At 35.0% G+C, this 17138-nt stretch overlaps 1 protein-coding gene across 3 annotated transcripts in view; it reads right to left on the bottom strand.

Annotated features, from left to right (window-relative positions):
* Positions 1-282: 282 nt before the first annotated feature.
* MAPK9 (mitogen-activated protein kinase 9) overlaps positions 283-17138 on the bottom strand; it is a 45712-nt gene continuing 28856 nt past the window's right edge. Inside the window, exons 6-12 of one of the 3 annotated variants that reach the window (XM_027867082.1) lie at positions 16408-16573; positions 14798-14869; positions 11791-11973; positions 10098-10222; positions 5929-5992; positions 4169-4240; positions 283-2459 (exon numbers count right to left, since the gene is read on the bottom strand). In XM_027867082.1, coding sequence (XP_027722883.1) covers positions 2317-2459; positions 4169-4240; positions 5929-5992; positions 10098-10222; positions 11791-11973; positions 14798-14869; positions 16408-16573 — 825 coding nt within the window. In that variant the 3' untranslated portion in view covers positions 283-2316. Of the gene's footprint in view, positions 2465-4168; positions 4241-5928; positions 5993-10097; positions 10223-11790; positions 11974-14797; positions 14870-15181; positions 15254-16407; positions 16574-17138 lie in introns of all 3 variants that reach the window. The other 2 variants (XM_027867083.1, XM_027867084.1) reach the window with 2 other exon arrangements.

The following is a 17138-nucleotide window of genomic DNA, read 5'->3' on the forward strand; positions in this document are numbered from 1 at the left end:
AAATATCCTTTGGTAGAACAGGAGGAAGTACCCTCTTAAGCTTCAGGGTGCTTCTGTTCAGACAAACTTCCAAAGCAGAAAAGTTACCAAAGTGTCATCAATTTTTTTAAAGTGCATTAAAAAAAAGAGAAATATAGGCATGGTGGATTTGTTGCTCTTCACAATAAATGTTAAAGAAAGGGCCATCTTAATATGTATAGTGATATCCTTTTTTTCCCCCCCTCAAACACATTAAGAACAACTGACGATTAATTTTTATAATGGGTATTTCTGCTGGAATCCTAGAGTCACCAAAGTGTTTATTTCTTAGTTGAATTTGTCTGGTTTGTAACATTCAATACAGAATAAATGATTTCAGAGATTCATGTAAGTTTGCTTTCTTGTCCACCAAAGGCTCCAGTTTCCAGTGATAAGACCAACCATATGACATAACTGGTGTAGACAAAACCTCATTTTTATATAGTATTTATAACAGACTTTTTCTTATTAAAATACTTTCTCAAAACACATTCTACTGAATGCTCAGTCCAAATAGCTTCCAAAATGACTAAAAACAAGATATTAGTCTGTAAAAATAAACTCTTGAGGGGGAAAAATTATGAGCAACATAGTTGAAATGCAATTGTTTTAACTGACTCCATTTCTGCAATGCCATTTAGATACTCAGTGTCTTAATGAACTTTGATATATATATATATATGTATGTATATGTATACATATATAAAAACACATGAATAATATTCAAAGTATCTCTTTCAGGTGAGCAGTTTAATTACAAGTTACAAATCTCTTATCAGTTTATTTATTAACTGTAGTTCAGCATGCCCCCTCAAATCCCAAAGTCATACTCCAATAATTATTTTGCTAGTTTAAAAAAAAAGAGTACTCTTAGGACCCTTCAGAAAAGTAAAAAAAAAAACAAAAAACCCAGAAGTTTCTAAAAAATATTCTAAGCATCTTCCATTTAAAAACAGATAAAATATGAATTAGGGGTCATAATCAATGCTTTTCTTAATTTAGAATAGAAACCACTATTAACTTCAAATTAATGATCAATTTGACTTTTCACAGAAGAGGATAATTGTATTACTTTAAAATCTGCTACACATCTTCCATACATGATCATGTTTGAGCCTAGAGACAACCTTGTGAGACATGCACTATGTAGATTATTTTCTTCTAACAGGTGAAGAAACTGAGGTTCAAGAATATTAAGTGACTTGCCCACAGTCAAATGTGTGCCTGTTAAGCATCAGAGGAGGACTGGGAACCAGATCGTCCTGACTCCCCAAATCCAGCACTCTGCCCATTCTGCCAGAATTTTGCAAAAATCTACTCTATCAGTGATGAAGACAACGAATTTAAGAATCCATAAGCCATGGATTATGAGTAACTGTAACAATATTTATTGGGAGACACAGGGCTCCTTAAAGCACTGCAAACTAAGATATCTGCAGTACTAATAGATCAGGGGTAAGTTAAATGGACAGGCTTTTAAAAGCCAGATGTGACTTTGCATGTAACAAAACATCCTTTGGCATACTGAAAAGTCAAATTTACATATTAACACAGGACAGAGCAATTTAAGGAGAACAAATATCCTTGTAAATATTTTTGTTTGAGTAGTGGTCAACATCAACATATATATGTATACATATATATTACAATAATTCATCTTCAGGCTTGAATGCCATTAATTCATGGAAAGCAACTGCCTTTTTTATTACTAAACATATACTTTTAAAATGCCTGTTCTCCTGAAAGAAAAAAAGCTATAGAATGAAGCATACTATGATAGAGAGCAAAATAGGCAATAACAGATGATTAAACCTCACAGGACTATGTATTTCTTCTACTGCAGACACCACATTACTCAGGAGGAATAAGAAACAGCTTGAAAAAATACACTGTCTGGGGCATCACTGGACTTTTACATACCACACTTCTGAATGCAAGACAGGCCAAAAAGCAAAGCTAAATAAACAAAGCAAGCTTCTGATGGCACATGTGTGTTACGTCCAGAAGTTTGCTAAAGACACATGGTCACTGCTGATATCACAATTATCTTTGTCCCCCAACTACTATAATTGCTCACCTGAAATATTCTATGATTGGCTTGTGAATTTTTTTGTCAGACATTGCGTTGCTTTCATTTTTATAACATCAAGCAGGCAATCAAATTACAGCTGAGTAAGAACACAGGCATTGCACTGACTAGGACATGCAGAACATGGAGTTTTCCTGCTTGGTTCCATGAACTTAGAAGCATGGAATCAAGAGTTCTTTTCCAATTGCAAGTTTGCAATTTTTAACTTATCATCGACAACCTTCAATGGGTCCTGTCAAGGCATCCAGGCTGCTGTCTGTATCTGAAGCCAATGTCTGCTCTGTTGACATGGATGAAATGTCATTGATAGATGAGGACTGAGAAGGAGTGGTGTTGCTATTTACTGCTGCATCTGTGCTAAGTAAACCAAATATAATAAAATCTGAGGCAAGACATTGTTACAAAAACATGCAAAACAGTGAGGGTTATGGACAAATGACACTTATTCTCCTTCCCCTTTATGACAATTCCCCAATCCCAATTTTGGAGGCAGAAAAGCAATCTTTAGAAGGATGCAATTAGTCAAGACTAACTTTTAAATCTTTTCCCAAGTTCTCCCCATTCTTAGGTTCCTCAGTCCCCCAGATTCAATGTCTTTTCATAAACACTTTCATTTTCTTTTCCAATAGTCTGGCATCAAGTATACTGTCATATATAGGGCTAGGGCCTGGACTTGCAATTTCATTGTTATAAGGAACACCCAGATGAGAAAACTACCTCTACCAGTGCAGGTCAGCACCTCCTCTTCAACTTAGAGAACTGCTTATAGTACAAGAGGCTAAGAGACCCGTCCAGGGTCACAAAGCCAGGATGTGTCAGAAGCAGGACTAAAGACTCAGGTGTTCTTAGCTTTATATTTATCATGTTGCCTTTTGATTATATAAGAGTAGACTCAATCATGTTCTGAAAATACACTTTAATTTCAAGAAAACTTAAAAGAAAATCATTGCATTTATCCAAATATCATTGTTCTTAAAAAGGCTTGTGGAAAATCAGGTTTTGAAATCCATCAGGTGTATTTTCTCTACCATTGTGCTCTGCTTAAGTGTAAGTCAAAAAGAACATCTTTAAGATTAAGGTTGGTAATAACAACAGGTGGCTGCAACAAAGATTAGTCTGCCCCAAAGAAAAGTGACAAGGACCTGGGGCTTGGGATTTTTAAAAAATCAAGGATAACATTTAAATTTTTTAAGGCACAACAGGACATTTCATTCTTAATGTACAGTTTTATGGCCCAACCTAACCAGAATGAGCCCTGGATAAGTATCGTTCACCCAACTCCCAAATTGTATTCATTTTTAAGTTACGCTGTGATCTTTTACCTTTGAACACTATTTGTTGGTTTGTAATCCAAAAATGAAAAGTCATCAACATATTCTACATACATCCTCTTTTTGTACGTTGGTAGCAAGTGTAGAAAAGAGCAAGCCAGGTCACAGTTCACAAGTGTGTATACATGTTGTTGTTGTTAGTTATTTCAGTAGTGTTTGACTTTTCATGACCCTATTTGGGGTTTTCTTGGCAAAGATACTGCAGTGGTTTGCTATTTCCTTCTCTGGCTCACTTTACAGATGAGGAAATGAGGCAAACAGGGATAAATGACTTGCCCAGGGTCACACAGCTAGTAAGTGTTTAAGGCCAATTTGAACTGACTCCAGGCCCAGGACTCTATCCACTGTGCCAACTAGTTGTTCTTTATATGTGCAAAAGTAATCTATTGAGCCTTTGTACTTTAAAGTGGTGCTCATAGGTCCCAGGCTACTACTAGTGAAACAAAATGATTATTCACAATGAGTTGAAAATTTGGGCAAAAGTGTTTAGAGAAACAAAGGCACCACTTTAATTCTTTGCTTGGTTTGATTGTGTAGCCGTAGTTATAGAGGATTGTGTGTATCTTAGAAGGTAACTTCACATTCATCAGAATGAGTAAACTGCTAAGAGGCAGATTCTTTTTTAAAAACAACTGCCTGAATCATAATGATTAGCATAGAAAACCCTGCTAGTATTTAAGTTGGCCAAAACAAGACTGCCATAAGGAAGACCATTAAACTAATCACTAACCTGAAGGCTGACCTTTCACCACACCGTTCTTGCTTCTTTCTTCCCAGTCCATTACTTCTTTGTATATTAGTTCTTCAAACAGAAATTTAAGTTAAAATGCTTCATTAGTTTCTTTGTATTTCTGTAAACTTTCAAAATTAACTTTCACTACAATAAAAGGCCCATTTTTGATGTGCCTGCATTGAATACTATGCTAATCTAGAGTCTTATGTATCCAACATGCTCCATTTCAGTGCTGTGATTGTAGGTGGATCTGAGCCCAGGATACCTTTGTCAGATTTACCTGTCTAGAATTAGAGATGGAGTCCAGACCTCTATGCATCATGTTGAAGAAAAAAAAAGTAGGGAATGTAATACCAGGACAATAACATTTCTACAACATACTTGAAAATTTAGAATTTAGAATAGTTAACAAAATAATAATATAAATTAATGAGAAGCAATATAGTATAGGTCAGAGATAGAGAGCAGACTTTGGAATCAGTAAGACTTGGGTTCAATGCCTGTCTTTGATACATCCTGGCTGAGTGACCCTGAGCAAGACACTTAATCTCTCAGTGCCCCAGAGCTGCAGAGCAGATATAGACCCATTTTGTCAGAGGGAGTTTCCTACACCAATAAAATCATAGGTCAGGCTCAATATAAAATAAAAGAAAACAAGGCATAATAATCATTAATGGTATCTTTATATGCTAATGAATTTTTCAAAATGCTTTTATGACAACTAAATTAATGCTATCAAACAGACTTGAACATTACAGGAAGAACACCAGATGAAGTATCCAATGGCTAAACTAAATAATGATTAAGTAGCTATAAAACTTAGTGGATAGCATTTTGGCTTTAATTTGCTATTGAGTTGTGAGAAACTTTTATGTACTTGTAAACCATGCTAAGGTCACTATCTATCAATCACACAGTGTGGCTTAGGGGGAAAAGTTCTATGCTTGAAGTCAGGAGACACCAGTTTTAATCCAAGGCCTTATCCTGACCTACTGAGGAGGAAAACAGGATTGAGGGCTGGAAGGAATCTTAAAAATCATTTTATTCAAGCTTCTCATTTCAAACATTAGGATCCAAGGATCCAGAGTAATTAAGTGTCTTGCTCACAGATGCACAGCTAATTAAGTAGCAAAGATGAACCCAAACTTAGGTCTTCAGTCTCCAGATCCAGTATATTCTTTCTGCTAAGCCCTTTTTACTGCTAAATTTCGCTGAGCCTTTTGCTTTCTCTGGGTCTCAGTTTTCTTGTCTGGAAAATGAGAGCACTGAACTAAAATTATCTTTAAGATTTTTTACAAACTCTTTGAGAAGTGTCAGGATTAGCAACAAACAGAAAAGATGTTCGAGGCATTACTACCATGTAATCATACGCTTTAATTACCAACAACAAAAAAAATACTTGAAATCTCTACCAAACCTCTTCAAAGTCTTAAAACAATGGCATTTTAGTAAAAATAAATATCTTTTAAAATTTCTTCTTTGTTAAAAACAAGTCACATAAAATGATTTTTAAAAATTTCTGGATCTAGCTCAAGAATTCAAAACAAAACAGCTTAAAAAAAACCATCTCAAGAAACTTGCTGATTAACATAAGAATTTGGGGATAAAACTATAACTAATTCTAAACAGTTCCGACAGTTCTAGAAAATAAAGACTAAACTGACTCTTGGTCAATTATGCTATACAAAATGTATTTGTGCCAAGAAATATTGATAAGAATGTCTATAACTGATGGTCAAAATAACTCGTGTCATTACCTTTCCATTCTTCAATAGCATGCTCTCGTTCTTCTAACTGGGCATCATAAATTTGAGGTGGTGGCTAAAAGTTAAATTTGAAAAAAACAAGTCTGTTGTTCAAAAATCTAATATATATAAGGAATTCCTAAGAGACTTCTCCAATGTCTAATATTGAATAAGCATCTATTAAACATGTACCACATGCAATGAAACGAAGACAGAAAGAAAAAAACAAAAACCAGTCCCTGTCCTTAAGGAGTCTACAATCTACTGAGAGGATGCAACTTTTCCATAGGTAAATACAGATCATCGAAGAAGGGAAAGAAGACTAACAATGAGTGGGATCATGAGAAGAAGGTGGTACCTAAGTAGAACTTAGTAGGACTTGAGGAAAGGTAATGGCTCTCAGAGGTACAGGCAAGGAGGGAATGCATTCCAGGCATGAGCAAAGCTATGGAGGTGGGAGATAGAAGGCTGTTTGGAAAACAAGAAGTAAGCCAGTTTGGCTGGGACACAGTGCATAAAGGGGAGTAATATGAAATAAGTCTAGAAAGGAAGGCTAGGGCCAGACTGTGAAAATCTTTAAATGCTAGTGCTAAGGAAGGAAGTTTTATTTTATTTTAGTGGCATTAAGGAGTAATTGGAGATTCTTGAATAAGGGACTGACATGGCCAGAGATGTACTTTAGAAAGATATTTTTGGCAGCTGTGTGGAGGATGGATTGAAGTGAGGACAGACTAGAAGTAATGAGTCCAATTAGGAGGCTACCACAATAATCCAGGTGAGAGGTAATGAGATTCTGAACTAGTTGGGCAGTCACATTAGATGAAGGAATAGATGCAAAAGATGTGGTGGTGGTAAAACTGACAAGGCTTGCAACTGATTAGATTTAGGGGATGATGGAGAATGAAGAGTTGAAGATGGTTGAGAGGTTATAAAATTGGGTTTATAACCCTGTGAAGAATGGTGATGCCCTAGATTGAAATAGGGAAGTAGGTGTAGACAGAGTAAAACACTTGGGAGTCTACCTGAGAAGACAAATCCAGGAACTATATAAACACAATTACAAAACACTTTTCACACTAACAAAGTCAGATCTGAACCACTGGAGAAATATTAATTGTTCATGGGTGGGCCAAGCTACCATAAAAAAATAACAATTCTACCTAAATTAATGCACTTATTCAGTGCTATACCAATCAAACTACCAAAAACTTATTGTACAGAGCTAGGAAAAATAACAAAATTCACCTGGAAAAACTAAAGGTTAAGAATATCAAGAGAATTAAAGGAAAAAAATTGTGATGGAAAGTTACCTAGCCATATCAGATCTCAAACTGTATTATAAAGTAGAAATTATCAAAACAAACTGATACTGGTTAAGAAATAGAGTGGTGCAATGGAACAGACTGGGTATACAACACACAGTAGGTAATGACCATAGTAAGTGTCTGATAAACCCAAAGATCCCAGAACCTACTATATGAAAAAAATTGCTAGGAAAACTGGAAAGTAGTTTGGCAGAAAGTAGACATAGAACAAAATCTCATACTATATATCAAGACAACATCAAAATATGTATATAATTTAGACATAAAAGGTGACACCTCAAGCAAATTAGGGAAGTATGGAATAATTACCTGTCAGATATATGGATAAGGGAAGAATTTAGGTTCAAACAAGAGCTAGAGAGCCTTATGGGATATAAAATGGATAACTTTATTTACATTAAATTAAAAAGGTTTTGCACAAACAAAACCTATGCAACCAAAATTAGAAGGAAAGTGGGAAAAAATTTTACGGGAAGTTTCTCTGATAAAGGCCTCGTTTCTCAAATATATAGTGAACTGAGTAAAATTTATAAAAATACAAGTCATTCATTAATTAATAAATGGTTAAAGGATATAAAATGGCAGTTTTCAGATGAAAAAAATCAAAGCTACCTATAATATGAAAAAATGCTCTAAATCACTACAAATAGAGCAATGCAAATTAAAACAATTCTGAGGTACCACCTCACACTCATCAGAATGGCTAATATGACAGAACAGGAAAAGACAAATGTTGGAGGGGATGTGGAAAAATTGGGACACTAATGCACTGTCAGTGGAGTTGTGTACTGAACAAACCATTCTGGAGGGCAATTTGGAATATGTCCAAACAGATATAAAGCTGTGCATACCCCATGACCCAGCAACAGCACTACTAGGTCTGTATCCCAAAGAGATTTAAAAAGAAAATGGAAAAGGATCTATATGTACAAAAATATTTATAGCAACTCTTTTTGTAATGGCAAAGAGTTGGAAACTAAGGAGATGCCCATCAATTAGGGAATGGCTAAACAAACTGTGGTATATGATTGTGATGGAATACTATTATGTTATAAAAATGAGCAGGATGCTTTCAGAAAAACCTGGAAAGACTCACATGAACTGATGCTAAGTGAAGTGAGCAGAACCTGGAGAACATTGTATATAGTAACAGTAATACTGTGTGATGACAAATTGTGAATGACTTAGCTATTCTCAGCAGTACAAAGATACAAGATAATTCTGAAGGATTTATGATGAAAAACACTAGCTACCTCCAGAGAAAGAACAGATGAAGTCTGAACAGAGATCAAAGCATACTGTTTTTTTAACTTCGTTTTTTTTGTGGGTATTTTTTGGTCTGTGTTTTCTTTCACAATATGACTAATGTGGAAATATGTTTTGCACCGCTGCAAAAGTATAATCTATATCAAAACAAACTGATACTGGTTAAGAAATAGAGTGGTGCAATGGAACAGACTGGGTATACAACACACAGTAGGTAATGACCATAGTAAGTATCTGATAAACCCAAAGATCCCTTGATTCCCTCTCCCACGGCTACACAAAAACTTTAAAAACAATTAAACTAAAACTTTGGTTAACCAGGAAGGTCAGCAATCTGGGATTCTGCTCAATGTAACTTTCTGATTAACTGAGAGTTAACTACTGAAGCATGATGAAAACAGTCATCAGCAACCAATATCTATAAATCCATAAGATGGAAACAATATGGGAAAAAAATGAAATTGGGAAGTATGGAGGAAAGATGGGTTTACAGAATAGATAATGAGTTCTAATTTGACTATGTTGAACTTGAAGTGTCTACTGAACACTCAGGTGGAGATATCTAATAAGCAGCTGGTGAAGCAGGACTGATTGGAGTCTAGAAGACAGACTGGAGAGGAATATACAGATTTGGCAGTTAACAGGATAAAGATAATTGAAACTACAGGAAATGATTAGCTCACCAAGAGAGGGGAGAGAGAGAAGAGAAGCAGGCCCAGGAAAGAGTTTTAGGGGACAACTATGGTGAAAGGATAGGATCTGGCTCATGACCCAGCAAGAAGGCAAAGAAATGGCCAGATAAGTAGAAGGAGAATCATGGCAGAGCTGTGCCACAAAAACCAAAGGAGGAGACAATATCCAGGATGAAGGGAAAGTCATGTCAAAGCATGCAGAGAGCTTGAGGTTTCTTTGGGGATAATGTATTTCCAGTTCTGATCAAGGATGGCAAACACATACCTCCCAAACTCAGCATTAGCAACGGGCAGGATAGAGGGAGCAGGAAAAGGCAGAGAATTAGAGCTTTGCTAGGAATGGGCAATAGGTATGCCCCGGCACCAGTAACTTTTAAACTCTCCACATTCCTGTATCTGCATAAGAGAAAGCTACTAACTATACCTCTACATTTGCGTAAGAGAAAGCATCTCTCTAGGGCATTTACCTAACAGTTCTAAATTGAGTAAAAAGGGAATACTGGTCCTTTTAGGAATTGAGAGGCCTAGACTTAGACACTCTTGATTCCTACATGTATGTCTAAGTTGTGTATAAACCTATACTTATTTAACCATCATACATATAATATTTATGTGATTTATGTGTGTATAACACATATACACATGTGCATCTATGCATATTATGCACACATACACATATAATTTATGGAAGAGAGGGAGAGGAAGAAGAGAGGAAAGCGGAGAGGGGAGAGAAAGGAGAGGAGAAAAAATAGAGGGCAGAAGAAAGAGACAGGAGAATAGAGAGAGATCTACACATAGCAGTGCTAAACTTCTTTAACTTCGAGGATAAGCCTTGCTTCTAAACATAAAATCACAGAGACTGAAAAGACCCATTAGGTCACTTTACGTCAATACTCACTGCCTCTGCTTCAGCAGGGTCATACCAAACAGTAATATATGGATGCCGCAAAGCTTCATCAACAGAGATTCGCTTGTCAGGATCTATCACGAGCATTTTTGACAACAAATCTCTAGCTTGACTTGCTAGGAAGAAAAAGAAAGTATATGATTTTAAAAACTAAGTTTTAATTTGAAAATTAAAAACACATGATAAAAAGTTAAATATGGCATCACAGAAGGAAAAGATCAAAAGCTCAGATTATGAAATGTTAAGAGTACCCACTTTTAAAGAAGTTTCTGACATCAAGCTCAAAATTCCTAAGTGATTTTCAAAAAATTAAAGTCATTTCCACATTAAAACAAGTCATTAAAATAATCGTGAAATGTTTCTTAAGGAAAAAAAACACATTAAATCCTATTAGACTGTTTTTTCTTTTTAAATGAGAAATAAGAAAGAATATGTTAATGGATGGGGCTGTGTGCAGGCTACATGTCGACTCTAATATCTGGAAAGGGCAGCACTCTCTGACAATGAATGAAAGAAAAAGGCCCAAAGAGTGGGAACTGTCCTGAGGGTGGATAGTTTTGATTTTTCCTTCTGGGGAACAAAGCACTAAAGCTTGGTGTCATGCCCCTAGCTATTCCCTCTCCCATGGCTACACAAAAACTTTAAAAACAATTAAACTAAAACTTTGGTTAACCAGGAAGGTCAGCAATCTGGGATTCTGCTCAATGTAACTTTCTGATTAACTGAGAGTTGACTACTGAAGCATGATGAAAACAGTCATCAGCAACCAATATCTATAAATCCATAAGATGGGCCATTTTCCTACAAAGTTTATCTTTCAAGTTAAAAAAGGCCCAATTTCCAGAGAAGGAAGGTAGTGCTTTCTTTCTCTGAAATAGACTGCATCAATCAACCAATCAAAAAGAATTTATTAAGTGTCTACTATGTGCCAGGCACTGACTATGCTAGGTGCTGGAGATATATAAGCCTGGCCTCTCAACTCCACACAAAGGTATTTTTTTAAAAAGTAAGTTAGAGAAGAAATTCCAGCAATTAGAGGATTATAATGAAAAAAAAAAACCAAAAAACAAATGAAATCAAAGCATAAATTAGAGCTATGGGCTTTTGCACAGAGCAAGGTTCATAACTATAGGCAAATGAAGGATTGTGGTTCCTCTGATCATCACATGATATAATTTGCTTTGGGTTCAGGGGTGTCAATTTTTTTCTGAGCTCCCTCAAGGTCAGATTCTGAAGAGGCAAATGATTAAGATGATTGGGGTAATTTGGTATGGGAAACTATATTTAAAATACACTTTACTTGGATGCTCTGAAAAAGTGTGAAATTCCCATCTTTGTAACTCCACTTTCTGTAATTAACACATGTACAATCTTTCTATGAAGCTTTTAAATTCTGCTTGAAGGCTTCAAAAAGGCAGACTTTGAGAGGAGAATCTCAGGTTTTAGGTATTCACCCTGACATTGATTCTCCTCATCTCAGACTTTTATGTCCTTGAGAAGTGGCAAGGTGTTTGAGGATTCCAATTGCTGGTATAATTACAAGGTTTTGATGTATTCTGATGTTATTCTCATTTTACAGATGAGGTAAATATATCACATCATGTTCATATTGTGGAATGTAAATATGAAAAAAAAAAACTTCATGTGGATTAGGGAATTCAAGCATAAGAAAAAAAAGTCTTACTTTTCAGTTTATCTCGTTCAGATTCTGATGGGAATATCCAATCAGGGAAAAGCTCTTCAAATTTGATACCAGGATATTTCGGCCTGTTTTCTACATAATTTCTCACAGTTGGCTGTAATTTCTTCATAAAGTCTGATGACGGTGTTCCTAACTGCTCAATAACTTTATTCCACTGATCAATATCTGTAGGACCTCTTTAAGAAAATATAACTGAAACAACCATATTATACAAAATATAATCCGGGAAAAAAAAAAAAGCTAACATATGTATGTGTATACCAACAAGTAATGAAGGGAGATCCCACTGTTGTTTTAAAAGTATCATCTAAACATGAACACTCAGAATTCCATGTTCTGACTATTTAAAATAAAGATAACTATGGAGAGCACTATACAAACTATTTGACATATGGCATACGATTAATTTTAAAGGAGAAGTAGCAATGTAGCTAGGAAACCCAGGTTCTAGTTCTTGCTCTGCCCCTGCCTACCTCAATCCTTTACCTCTCTAGGGTCTTGCTTCCTTTGTTTGTGAGAGAGGTAGTTGGTCCCTTACAACTCTGAAATTCTCTATTTTCTGTAGTCTTCTGATTAAACCTATCAAGATACCTACTAATGAATACTGCTTTGCCATTTTGGCTCCAATGAGATTGTTTTCTTGTGATTAAAGATTATTGCTTAAGACAAAAATCATAGGTAACTCCTGGTTTTTGTTTGGGGCTTATTTTGTAGGCTAGGGGTGAGAAGAAAGACGACCAGACCTGTTCAATGGCATAGAGAATTATGGGTGAGGAAACTCCTTCCAATGTAGATTTGGTACCTGCTTTATAACTTACAGTCTTATAGAGGTGGCCTGAAGCACTAAAAAGTTAAATGACTTGCTCAGGGTCACTGCCAGTGCATGACAAATGCAAGACTTGGAACTTGGTCTTGCAAGCTCTGAGGATGACTTACTTCCATACATCTACTGCCAGCATGCCTCTCAGAATTCATAGTTAACTTTCTTGAAAATTTAGGTAAAATGCCTCTCTGTGGGTTCCAAAGACTATGACAACAATGGAATACAAGATCTAGCAGGTCCTAGTAATCTCATTTATTATTATTGCTGCTCACAAAAATAACAGTCTACACTCATGGCTTATGGCTTACAAAGCACTTCACACATCTTGTCTCACTGGATTCTAATAACAGCCCTGTGAGGTAGGCAGTACAAGTATCATTGACTCTGTTTCTGTGAGGCCCAGGAAAGTAAAGTAATTTCCCCAAGGTCACAGACCCGATGAATGATAGAGCTGGGACTCAAATGTTTGACTCTAAATCCAGTGTTATATTCCAGCCACCTCTTGATGGAATAAGAGTCTATAAATTTGTATTCTTTTTCACTTAAACTACGACAGAAAAACCTAAATACTTTATTTATTCTTTTTGAAAGTACACCAGATTGATTCTCTTCTCTGCACCAAGTTATTTTTTCTACACTAACACTATTTACTGCTCTTGTGGAACTGTTAAGTCTAACCTAACTCCTAACAATCTTTTTCATTTCCTATAAAGCACTACTTCTTTCATCTCTGCACTTCTTAAAATTTTATTTCTCTCTTGATGTACAAAATAAACTAAGACATAAAATGCACAAAAGTAAAAAAGCGACTGATTAGCAGGATATTATTTCACCCAATATTAGGCAAAACAGCTTAATTGTTTCATATGTTACATAAAGTTTTTTAGACTGAATTTATTTTCAGAATAAAAACCTATTTAGTCACTTAAATGGGTGACCATGAAATAGGGTATAATTGCTAGACAACTGCTCAGAAAACCTCAAATATAACACAGCATCTAATTTCATGGTAAATACTTATAAAATAGATGATACATAAAAGTATTCATAAAGTCAGCCACAACAAAACAAAAAAACCCCTCCAAAACATTATCTGTTGCTTAAGAATTTGTTTTATCTACTTCACCTGGAAAAATCACCCCAATAAAAAGACCACAAGAAAAAGTATGTTGACATAATGTATATGATACTGAAGATAGATTAATTAGAAAAGCAAAGAATATCTGTCAATTGACATAAACTATTTTAATAAATTTTTTTAAAATGAAGACTAATGAAAATATTCAATGTTTATCATAATGAGAAATGATACATGGGAAAAATGACTAGAATGAAAAGCATTCACAAGATGAAAGCATGACTCTACAGACAAGAAATGGCATATAGGAAGTATTAAATTTGATTTTTTTTTCTGTTTAATGATGTTAACATGAATGAGTTGACCATGTATTAATTTAAAATTTTGAAGTTTATGTTCCTACAGTGTATTTGTGGTGTGCCAGAGCAAAATAATCATTGTTAAAAAAACAAAAACAAAAACAAAAAACAAGCACACAAACGGGGGTGATTTTTAAAAAAAAGTTTTCCCAAGTAAGAATTAGAATAGAATTAGAAAATTTGACACAACCTTTTATGTCATTTGCATACTTTCTATCTGGGTCTCATTTAATGTGTTTCAGATCCTAGTTTCTAAAAAGAACCTTTTTAGTGCATATTGATAATTTTAACAAATACAGCACATTAGTAAAATCCTTTAGGTACAACATGAGTTTGAAATAGCCACTTTCCTAGATAAATTAACTAATTTGGTGGGCTATTTATATCCTGTTCTTTAATATAGTGGTATTCCTGCATATCTACGTGCCTTTTTAAATGCAATTAAATGCCAATGTGTCATCTAATGCGATAGCTCCTGGAGTAAATACATTAATATTTAAGCAGTAGAGTTTAGCTAGTAAAATAATCAGGAATGAAAGTTAAATATGTGCAACTTTGTTAGTGACACTAATTTAACAAACATCAGAATAAGACCATTTCAAACACATACTCAAGAAGTATGATGTTTTCCTTTTTGTGTTCTCATCTACTGCAGACAAAGAAAGTCATTTTGCCTTTGGTGGTTATGGAAAGTATGGCTGGGGTTCAAGGATGACTGGGGAAGGATACGATCAGTGCCTTGGAATATCACACAACCTTTCACCAGTTCTCCCATGATGCACCCCACTGACCAGATATCAACTGAAAATAAAATGAAATGATAAAATTATGAAGTGCCATGAACAAAATAAAGGCGGGAAAAAGGAATTCTAGCTTCTATACCAGACACATAAATATGGAAAAATAAATAGCTAGCTAACGATGAACTTTCATACAATATGAACTCAACTTTTTTGTTGTTTTCAGTTTGACAGTAATTCAGTTTTAACACTAACTATAACACTTAATGCTTCTGTTAAAACATGCTGATAAAGTACATGTAAACTGATCTAAAGACCATTTTCCAACCTGAACAATTTACTTTACAATTCTAGAAACCACTGTGAAGGATACAGTCTCTTCCTGGGAACAGGACTTTATGAAGGACCATTTCTGCCATAATGCACCCAACAGACCAGATATCCACTACCCAACGCCAGGTGCAATGAGAACATAGATTAAAAAGTTAACGATAGAGTACCCTACGCCCCTTTAATCCCCAATATACCTTCAAAACAACAGAAACACAGAAAGAAGCCCATCATCCTTACTCTACCTCAAATATTTTTAAATTAACTTAATTCAGAGTTTTTATAATGTTCTGAAATATGATTAAGTTGGTATGGGCATTATTACATTTAAGGCATTCATCTCAGATTCAAATGGAAGTATTACAAATGGAAGCACCCAGAAGGGGGCTCCCTTTAGCTATACTGCTCCAGAGAGTACTACATCGACAAAGCAGTTTCAGAAGTTTATCCCAATTTGATAGATTTAGAGCAAAAAAGGCCTTTGAGATCATCTAAGTCCAATCCCCTCATTTTACACATAAAAAAACCCAAAGGCCCAGGTAGAAGTGACTTCATTCAAGCATTCTCTTAAGTAATTATTGCACGATAATGTAATACACCTTCTTCTTTTAAGCCCAGGCTGAACTCTTATCACCATGCCACAAAAGGCATGAACAGTTTTGTCCAGGAGCATATTTATGAGGAGAGATGAGGATAAATGGGGGGCGGAGTGGCCTGGTGTTCTCCATTATTTCATTTATGTGGGGCATTTCTTTAATAATGTAACAGTAAAGCACCTTTTATCAGATCTATTATGACTGAGTGCAAGTCAGTATGAGGGAAGGAATAGGTTTGAGAATATTTATGATTTAACAATGAAAACAAACTAATTTTGTAACTTGTGACCAGGCTGAATTTAGGCCTCTGTTCTTTATGGGTGAGTTAAAATAGGTTTAGTTTCTTCTAAAATAATATAGAATCTTAAGAAAACAACAAAAGTTAAAAAGAGAGAAAACAACTTTCTTATCTCAGGAATTAGTTATTTTCAGATTTAAAAATAAATTGTGAAATAAGTTATTTTTTTACCAGTAAAAAATAAATGGGTAAAAAATAAATGACTTTACAAGTGTGGACTACAGTGACCTCTCTAGACAAGGCCATAACCAAATTTAGAACAATAAGCAATCACAATTTTACATTCAAATTCAAACTCACTGTAACAAATGAATAATAAAATTAGCAATACAATTTTAAAGAATATCAACTTTCTCATTAAAATCTGGGACTTACCATTTTCTTTGTATCCCATCCCCAAGATAACTTCAGGTGCTCTATAATACCGTGTGACTACATATGGGGTCATCATAAAATTAGTACATGCTGTCCGTGCCAGGCCAAAATCAAGGATCTTGAGTGTACAATCTGACTTTACTACTATGTTGCTGGGTTTCAAATCCTAATAAATTAATGAATTAAGTTAGTACAATGATTTAAAAATATATGGGAAAATACTACATATATTCTGTCATATGCAATATTTTAACAGAAGTACTTGTAATCTGTGTTGCTTTTTTATTTGTTTCCCTAGAGCTCAGCAAAGTGGTCTGCATATGGCAAGTACCTAATAAATACTTTTTTATTAATTTAAATTTTAAGTTCATAGTTATCAGATGACAGAATGTTAGAAATGAGTTGTATAGAACTTCTATTTATTTAAATAGGTTCCTTATTTTATGGAACAGATACAGTACAGGAAAAACAGCTAGAATTTACATGAAGCAAATCCATTTTCCTCACTGACATCAATTATGAAGTCAGATACATTTCTTAGGGGAAAAAAATCCCCCAGACGACTGGAATGAAAATTATTAAGTGAAGAAGGTGGAGACCTGGGTATGTTGTCTATAGAACCAGATGCATTTTTTCTTTAGGACCCTGCAGCCTTTTTCAAACTTCAGGAGTTAAGTCTTCCATTATGACTCTCCTCCCTTCTTGATGCTTTGCAGGCCACTACAGGAATG

The sequence above is a fragment of the Vombatus ursinus genome, unplaced genomic scaffold, assembly GCF_900497805.2.
Source record: "Vombatus ursinus unplaced genomic scaffold, bare-nosed wombat genome assembly UNPS02014785.1, whole genome shotgun sequence".
NCBI classification, from domain to species: domain Eukaryota; kingdom Metazoa; phylum Chordata; class Mammalia; order Diprotodontia; family Vombatidae; genus Vombatus; species Vombatus ursinus.